This window comes from Phyllobates terribilis, unplaced genomic scaffold (genome assembly GCF_046119375.1).
Source record: "Phyllobates terribilis strain yellow unplaced genomic scaffold, ASM4611937v1 Scaffold_2__4_contigs__length_985480577, whole genome shotgun sequence".
NCBI lineage: Eukaryota > Metazoa > Chordata > Amphibia > Anura > Dendrobatidae > Phyllobates > Phyllobates terribilis.
Genome location: NW_027362762.1, coordinates 480213981 through 480223941, shown reverse-complemented (window position 1 = coordinate 480223941; position 9961 = coordinate 480213981). Strand labels below are relative to the sequence as shown.

At 42.6% G+C, this 9961-nt stretch overlaps 1 protein-coding gene across 5 annotated transcripts in view; it reads left to right on the top strand.

The window, feature by feature from the left end:
* Positions 1–4767: 4767 nt before the first annotated feature.
* Positions 4768–9961, top strand: part of SRRM1 (serine and arginine repetitive matrix 1) — a 48397-nt gene continuing 43203 nt past the window's right edge. For all 5 annotated transcript variants that reach the window (XM_073665823.1, XM_073665821.1, XM_073665822.1 and 2 more), the window contains exon 1: positions 4768–4908. In XM_073665823.1, coding sequence (XP_073521924.1) covers positions 4888–4908 — 21 coding nt within the window. In that variant the 5' untranslated portion in view covers positions 4768–4887. The remainder of the gene's footprint in view (positions 4909–9961) is intronic.

Here is a 9961-nt window from a genome sequence, read left to right as displayed (position 1 = left end):
GCCTATGGGTTGAATTATCATCGGCAAACAGATAAACATATATATTTTTCCCTCATTTAATTGGTAATTTATCCCATCTGGAGGCTAGGTAGGTTGATGTTCTGTATTGTGTGGTGCCCTGAAATTCCTTGCACTGAGGACTATGTTCGTCTGTTTCAATCTCCTTCAGTTTAGTGTTCTTTGTTCATGTATCTTTGTGTGATGTGTTTTATGTTGTTTGTCATTGGTACATATCCTTTTGTATTTCCATATACTAAGCTTAATTTGATGGCACAATATGATTCGATAGTCATAATATATTTATCAAAAAAACTAACCACACTTTGGTAAAGAATGTTTCCTTTTAATTCAAACATTGCATCTATACACTGTGCCATCTAATTAACAGTTATCTGCGCAGATACGATTGATTCAGTTAGTCCCTGAGCTTATGTGATCTTCTTATGCGTTCCACGGGCCAATAGGCCAGTGAAACGCATTTCTTATTTCCGCTTTTTCCTCCTCACAGTTAGAACCATCTTGCGCTTCCATTTGCTGTCTCAGCTGCAGTGGCCGCTACGTCATTTCCGGCTGGTGTCTGCGTTCCACCTCTATAACCAGGTGGCACTTATGCGGGATATCCCTTGCTATCTGATCGGCAGATTGCTGTGTTGAACAGGAAGCAATTCTCAATCTATGCAGCTGCTGCCTATTATCCCATCCAAACGCTCTGCCTTTATATATCAAGCTGACAACCCAGACTAGCTACCCCTGAAGAAGCTGCCCTCAGCAGTGATACGCGTTGGGTCTTGTATATGTACCTGCAGGTAAAATTCTCAGTTCTACTGGTAAGGCCACAGCCCCATTTGTCAGTATTCGGTCAGTATTTTTTCTCAGGAGAGGGAGCCAAAACCAGATGAGGAACAATCAGTGAAAAGGTATAATAGAAACAAGTCACCAATTCTGCATTTATCACCCACTCCTGGTTTTGTTTCCCACTCTCCTGAGAAAAAATACTGACCAAATACTGACAAAATACTGATAGTGGGGCCATGGCCTAACTATGATTATTTTCTGATACCTATGACTGATGTTATTTATTCGAAGACCATTATATACTTTGCATATTGGCTCCTATATGTTTGATACCCTCTCTATATATATATTCTGCCTTTTTTCTTTTAATTTATCCAATTGGTCATAGCACATATGATTCATTTATCATACCAGTGGTGAACAATTAATAATATACACTGCTCAAAAAAATAAAGGGAACACTTAAACAACAGAATATAACTCCAAGTAAATCAAACTTCTGTGAAATCAAACTGTTCACTTAGGAAGCAACACTGATTGACAATCAATTTCACATGCTGTTGCGCAAATGGAATAGACAATAGATGGAAATTATTGGCAATTATCAAGACACACTCAATAAAGGAGTGGTTCTGCAGGTGGGGACCACAGACCACATCTCAGTACCAATGCTTTCTGGCTAATGTTTTGGTCACTTTTGAATGTTGGTTGTGGTATGAGGGCCCGACGTCCACAGATGGGGGTTGTGCTCACAGACCAACACCGTGCAGGACGCTTGGCATTTGCCACAGAACACTAGGATTGGCAAAGTCGCCACTGGCGCCCTGTGCTCTTCACAGATGAAAGCAGGTTCACACTGAGCACATGTGACAGACGTGACAGAGTCTGGAGACGCCGTGGAGAGTGATCTGCTGCCTGCAACATCCTTCAGCATGACCGGTTTGGCAGTGGGTCAGTAATGGTGTGGGGTGACATTTCTTTGGAGGGCCGCACAGCCCTCCATGTGCTCGCCAGAGGTAGCCTGACTGCCATTAGGTACTGAGATGAGATCCTCAGACCCCTTGTGAGACCATATGCTGGTGCGGTTGGCCCTGGGTTCCTCCTAATGCAGGACACTGCCAGACCTCATGTGGCTGGAGTGTGTCAGCAGTTCCTGCAAGATGAAGGCATTGAAGCTATGGACTGGCCCGCCCGTTGCCCAGACCTGAATCCGATTGAGCACATCTGGGACATCATGTCTCGCTCCATCCACCAACGTCATGTTGCACCACAGACTGTCCAGGAGTTGGCGGATGCTTTAGTCCAGGTCTGGGAGGAGATCCCACAGGAGACCCTCCGCAACCTCATCAGGAGCATGCTCAGGCGTTGTAGGGATGTCATAGAGGCACGTGGAGGCCACACACAATACTGAGCCTCATTTTGTAGACTAGATATAGCAAATAAGTACATAAAATATAACTTTTATTAATGAAAAGTCTAAAAAGAAATTTATAACATGATGCCCATATGGTGTATCATAAGTAAAAAGATATAAATATCTACGATATAGCTGGACAGAATATCAGGCCCTATTAGGTCCAGCATAGGTAAGAATAATGAAGGTATTCAAGCTATGAAGTCCAAAAAGAGAACCCCACAGATACGCAAAAAAAACAAGGTATATCTCACCAAATGCCCATATAGCAATATAGACGGTGATTATACCTATATCTGTGTATACCCATAGACAAAACCAGCCATTATTAAATGGTAAATAAGTATACAATGAAATAGAGCTATGAGGGGCCTTCTATTATCATCCAGGCACTCAATCCTCATAAAACATGGAAACATCTCACCCGGGGTCGTTTTATATATATCTGCTCCCCCTTTACATTCCAGGTGATGAGTTAATCCATGGAACATCCCAAGCCGAGGTATACCTCACCAAATACCCATATAGCAATATATACGGTGATCATACCTATATCTGCATATACCCATAGACATAACAAGCCATTATTAAATGGTAGGTATGTATACAGAAATAGAACTATGAGGAGCCTTCTATTACCATCCAGGCATTTAAATCCTCATAGAACATGGAAACATCTCACCCGGGGTCTTTTTATGTCTGCTCCCCCTTTACATTATAGGTGATCAGTTTGTCCACGGAACATCCCGACGCGTTTCAATCCTTCATCAGGGGTATATAGTTCCTCTTCATTAAGGGTATATCATTCCTCATTCCTGCATTGGTTCCTTAATCATATCCTAATGCCTCAAGTGGGTACACATTATGCCCTGCTTTATATGCGTGCGTTAAGCCGCGCTCCTTCATAATTACCGCGCTGACCGTGACGTGTTTTAGTCCAGGTCTGGGAGGAGATCCCACAGGAGACCATCCGCAACCTCATCAGGAGCATGCCCAGGCGTTGTAGGGAGGTCATACAGGCACATGGAGGCCACACACACTACTGAGCCTCATTTTGACTTGTTTTAAGGACATTACATCAAAGTTGGATCAGCCTGTAGTGTGTTTTTACACTTTAATTTTGGGGGTGACTCCAAATCCAGGCCTCCATTGGTTAATAAATTTGATTTCCATTGATGATTTTTGTGTGATTTTGTTGTCAGCACATTCAACTTTGTACAGAACAAAGAATTCAATGAGAATATTTCATTCATTCAGATCTAGGTGTTGAGTGTTCCCTTTAATTTTTTGAGCAGTGTATTAAGAGATGAATCTGCTGAAGAGGCTACATTGCTGGACTATTGTATCCAGCCTCTTCTTGTGTGTTATGTCTACATTTTAAATGTTTTTATTTTTTTCGTTTGAGTTTTTCTTTGTAAATCATGTTTAATAAAAATTTGCTAATTTTTCAAATATTCAGGTGTGCACAATTCTATTTTTGTGTCTTTCTTACATTACATGGACTGCAGGGTATATATAGCACCCCTTTATATGACCTAGCTGAGCCCACTAGCTCCCCTTTTCTTGTGAGTATTTTACCTTATTATTTATAAGCCAGAACCAGCAGTGGGTGATAAATCCAGAAGTGGTGACGTGTTTCTATTATACTTTTCCTCCGATTGTTCCAAATCTGGTTTTGGCTTTCACATACTGAGGTAGAAAAAAACTTACCAAATACTCAACATGTGCACATGGCCTAAGGCTGCGTATCCACGATGAGTTTTTTTACGCTGTGTCAAAAACGCAGCGTCTTATAGTTCCAGCAGAGTAATTGGGATTTACAGAAACCTGCCCAATGTGCTTTATATTTTTACTCAGTGTAAGCTGATCTGTGGCGCTTGCTTCAAATCCACATGTCAATTTCTCTTGCGGGTACGCTGAGTTTTCTGTGTGGATTTTCCCATAGACTTGCATTAGATGCGGAAAATCTGCCGGTAAAAAATGCCCATGCGTTTTTAGTGCGTTTCACCACTTAAATAAAAATATGCAAGTTTGGTATCAGCTTAATCGTACTGACCGGGAGAATCATATCATCAGGTCACATTTACCGTGATCAACACAATAAAAGCAACACCCACCCCCCAAATAACAAAAAAAACAACTGGGGTATTTTCAAAACATTCCCTCCGTGGATATGTCAGCAGAAAAATAAAAGTAATGGAAGAACGAAAGCGCAAAAGAAACATTTGCCCGGCCTTTAAGGAGTTAAACCACCACTGATTGGTACATGGGTATTGATGGGCGGTTATTGCAGCTCAGGTACAGTTCTTTTCCTGCAGTAGATATATTTTGTAGGCCTCAAACTGATTGGAATTAAAGGATCTTTCCACAGCACAGAATTTCCCGAAGTTTGTTTCCTAGCGCTGAGGTAAGCGAGCAGTAGATGGCAGCAGCTTCCTCTTCCGCTCAGTATCTAGCAGTACACATGTCCTACACACAGCCGCAGTAAGGGGGCAGCACTGAGCCGGCGGCGCACGCCGCTTTACACAAGCAGCCAAACCTCTCATACTCACAAGTGATGACGTCACTTGGCGCCTGGTTCCCTCTCACCACGTGACCCAGAGCCCCGCCTCCTTCCCGCGCATTGCCTTGTGGGAAACGGAGAGCTGAGCTGCGTGAGGAGGCGAGAACGAGGCAAGATGGACGCGGGCTTCTTCCGCGTGAGTAAAGGAGCATTAAAGGCGGGGAGAATTGTGTGGAAGACGATATATGGCGTGGCGTGTGGTGCTTCGGGTAGTGGGGATTTCACGTGCGAGTTTAGTGGCAGTGGTGGCGTCCTGGGGAGCCGGGACGGAGGCCTGTGAGCGTAGGCCTGGGCCTGTTATGGTGCGGGGAGAAGCTGCGCTGAGCCTCGTGTTGTGGTTGGGAGCCCGGGAAAGCGTTACTACGGGCTGGGCAGATGTGAGGAGGGCGGGAAGCTGCATACTCCATCACTGTGTCACTGCTGGGCGCAGTGGTGTGTACAGCTGTAGTGGCTGCTTTACCAGCACACATGTGGCAGAGGGCTGCCCACTACACTGTACTGCCAGATGGAGCAGACTATGGGCCCTGTGTGCTCAGTGTTTGTCATGATCAGGTCATTATTCTAGTCCTTCTGTGGTTGTGACCTATACATGGAGTATATAAGGCTCGGTCCATACTGTGCTTGGGAGGTGTGTGTGCACAGCCAGGATGGATGCCACCATAAGAGATGTAAAGCACTTGTCTCCTTACAGTACTCCTCTGTATAGCATGTGAAGTCTGCTATGCTTTCCTATACAGTAAAACCAATGGTTGCAGGCCCATATTGGCCAAACAGAGGTCAGAAGTGCACACTTTTGGCTGGTGAGTGGGTCTATTGAAACATTGGCAGCTATTTTTACATACTGGAATGTATACTTGGGGCTAAGTATGTACCTAGCTTAACATGGGATAACTTTTCAATTCTGGAATGCCGCTTTAATATAGAAATAAATTGCAGATCACTGGGGTCTGACTGCAGAAACCCCCAGCAGTCCTAAGAATTGCGCATGCTCGACCCCCTCTCCATTCCAGATGGGGCTTTCCAGAGCTGTATTCTTGGAATCCAGTTTGCCAATTACATCTATGTGGTCAGTTGATAACTTTACATTTTGGGAATACCTCTTTAACGAGTTTAAGATCATGCCATTTTGTTTTTCTTGCATGTGATTTAAAGACCTGTAATTCTATTTATTTTCTTGTGAGACCAAATTTGTGTTATGGTCACACTTTTTTATATTTTTGCCCATCAGTAGGATATTATGTTTACCTGTCCTTAAAAAGTATCCTTATAACTTCAAACACTTTTTTTCTGTTTTAAACAGAGGTGGTCCTAGTAACTGATTTGGATTGACAGCAGTTTCTTGACTTTTTTTTTTTCTTTCTTACTGCCTTAATCTTTCACATTTTGCCTCCCATAAGGTCATATTGCCTTTCTGGGACGTTCAATATTTAAATATGATATATATTTTTCTTTAATGAATCTGATTTCCCATGTTATTGAAGCTGGTATACAAGCACTCTGGCTGCAGAGCTGACTGTCTCCTAGTACCCAGCAGCGCCTTAGTTCCGGTGATGACACGATCTCTGGTCAGGAGGAAGAAGCACTGTCAGTACTTCCTATTCTGTATACAGTAAAGGTGTGCGCAGAGGCGGTCATAACCCTTCTTTCTTGGGAGTTTGGCTGTGTTGACAGCCTGCACACAGTTTACAAAGCTGTATGTTGTGAAGGTGCTACACTATGCAGTGATGTTTTACTGTCAACTGCATAGTATCATGTGGATTACCAGATGTTTATAGTGAATGGGAAGGTTGTAGGTAGTTGTCAGCCAGATCCATTTTTCCAAGAACTGGGCAACCTTTCATAGTTTGTGGGGATGTCCAAACTCACCCCTGATGATGAATGTTGGTGTAAGGATATATCAGGTATGTTCGCTTACAATATTTTTACTTGTTTTATTCCAGGGAGGATGAGCTGATGACCGCTGTCTAGCAGCAGCATACTCAATTGAGAATACATGCACACTCAGATTGAATGTATGTGGTAGCATATCTAGAAGGGATAGCTGTTGCCCCAACAAGCATTTAGATAATACCTGAGGTCTATCGTCACAATAAAAGATTTCCATTTTAGTAACTTGTCACCTGTTCACAGGATGTTATCCATGCTTTAACATCTGTGGCCACTTTTATGTTCTAAACTAAAGAAGTGAATGATTTGATTCTAAGGAATGATGGTTATCTTCTTCTCTCATAAATGGTTCAGGAAAATGCTAATAATTTAAGTATTGGTTATTTTTGTATGTAGGTACAAGTTCATGATTTCTCAGTTGGCCTAGTTTCTTGTTCTCTTATCTCACTGGTACATAAATTATTTTTTTTGTAAATCAAGTCTTAGGCTACGGCCCCCTGGTCAGGAACCAGCATCGCTTTGGACGCAGCGTATTTTCGCTGCGTCCAAAGCACTGCTTTTTAATGCTGTACTTGTTTTGTCAGTACATGCGGATCCACCGCATGTAATGACGTTCAATCGGTCAAAATCTGTAGTGGAGACTCAGCGTCTCCGCTTCAGAAATTGCCATGCCACGGCTTATAAAGCCGCGCCATGGGTGGGTTTACGCAGCGTTAAAAAAACAAGCACAGTGGGCATGGGATTTCTATAAATCCTGTGAAAAAAGGGAAAAGAGGTGTGCTATGAAGCAGTGATCACCCAGCAATACTTCAATAAATTATCAAACGTTATAATAAGTGACAATAAATTTTATTCATTACAAATATAAATACATACAAACAACGTCAAAAAACCCAAATAGCTAAAACACAAGTAAAATCAATATAGTGGGGTTACCCACTAATTTGAAGCCCACCTGCTCCAAAAAAACATCCCTAGTTACAACAGAACAAGCAGTACCATAATACAACAAGTGCCAGTATTATCCCTGGTGATCAATATCGTACACATGCAAATTAGTTATGACTGCCTGACATTAGCATTCAAGGAGGTGTACTATAGTCCAGAAAGATGAAGAGGGAAATATGTGCCTACTACAGCAGAGTATATATTGAAAAATACAAAGAGTCCCAAACATAAATGAAGCCCATATAGAATATCTGAGCTGACAAATACTATATACTCACATACCACAAAAAGTACTATTCAGGGTATAAATAAATACAAAACCCTTTCATGCTGTAAGTATCCCTCGTGCACATAATAGCGCTACGATCAATCACCTCCCTGAGCACAAAATCCTATGCTGGGATGAAGCAGGCGGGCATTCAGTGCCCAACGCGTGTCGCCACTACACATGGCTTCATCAGGGGCAAATCGCGATGGACTGAAGGACCTGCTCTGACATCATAGTCATGTGATGGGTCACGCGACGCTGACGTCGGCAGGTCCTTCAGTGCAGTGTACTGCGATCTGCCGGCAGTCAGCACCGAGCGAAGCAAGACACCGGGGGCCATCAGAAGGTAAGTATAGATTTATTTTTTTACATTCTCTCGGGTCACACTATATAAATCCATGCCGTTTGCATGGATTTATATAGTGTGACCAAGTTGACAAGCACTTTCCAAGTGATGCTAAAATCGCTTGGAAAGCGCTTGTCAACCTGCATGCGGAAATGTATGTGAAGAACGCTTCACATCCGCATGTACAATCCGCATGTGGTTTTTCTGCCAGGGGAGATGCAGAAACGCTCAGGAAAAATCCGGAGCATTTCTGCATCGTGGGCACATAGCCTTACCTGTGTTTTAATTTAATCCTCTGCGCTTTCTCAAATTTTCAGTCCAGTGGGCAGTCCTATCAGTGACTGAAAGCTACCTCTATATGCACTTAGGCTAGGGCCCCACTATGGGTATTTGGTCAGTATTTGTAAGCTAAAACCAGGTGAGGAACAATCGGAGAAAAGGTATAATAGAAACAAGTGCATCAATTTTGCATTTTGGACCCACTCCTGGTTTTGGGTTACAAATACTGAGGAAAAATACTGACCAAATGCTGACCGTGGGGCCGTGGCCTAATACAAAGAAAGTTTTCAATCGCTGATGGAACTGAAATCTGAAAAACTGAACTTGGACTGAAAATCCGAATGAGAGCAGAGGATTAAATGATGAAAGTAGAGGTTAAAGGCGCAGTTAGACGGCCATATAACATGGACAACGATCTGATCGTAGTGCTCGGACTGACCGTCTGCTCTTCTGACCTGAGCATGACAGCATGAACTTCTATGCAGCTGTCATGCTTGGGTCAAGAAAGCTGCTGGCCAGTCCGGGCTCTGTTGGGGAGATCGTCGTCCATGTTATATGGCCATCTAACTGTGCCCTTATGCTGAGTCTTTTCTCACAAAACTATATATCAATCTGCTCTGCTCCCCCTGCTCTATAATGTGGTGCCTGCAGGTTGGACTTTATTTTCATTGTGACAGGTTCCCTTTAAAACACCTGCTCGCCACTTAAAAACCAAGCTCTTTTCATTGACAGAAAAATATAAATGTTATGGGTTTTGGAAAATGATGGCACAAACCATTTTTTCTAACCATTAATTAAATTAGTGATATGTAAAGTAAACATGGGTCGACCAAGGTGTGAAATTTAGCAAAACCTGACCAAATAAAGGGCTGACCAAAAGTCTGAAAGTAAACAGTGTCCTACAAACTCAATGCTCTGCCCATGTCTTAAGTAAACTATGCCCAACCAATTCAACCCACCCCCACCCCACTGGTACATTATTAGTTGTGTATTTTTTCAAAAACTGATGAACTTTTTTTGTTCAGAATAGTCATTATTTTCTCACACACAAATTTCCACTAAATAATTTGATCAATTTGCCCTTTTTTTTTTTAAAAAAAATAAAAGGTTTTATGATTTCACATATGTCTTGCATTGGTGACCTAACACCTTGCATTATTCATGCTTCTGTGGTGGAGGAAGCAAAACTGATCTTTGGGATCTGGACAAACTCAGCAAAATCTGGTTGTTGTAAGCCGCTTCTTTACTGCCAAGAGAGCAGGTTTTGCCTGCAGAAAAAAATGCAGCAAAAACGTAATGTGTGAACATAGCCTTTGGCCTAGTGCCCACAAAGCAGAAATGCTCTGGATTTTTTCTGCATCTCCCTGGCAGGAAAAACACATGCGGATTTTACATGCGTTTTTTCTGCCAGGTAGAAGCGTTTGTCAAGCGTTTTTGCATGCATTTCTGCATGCAGGTTAT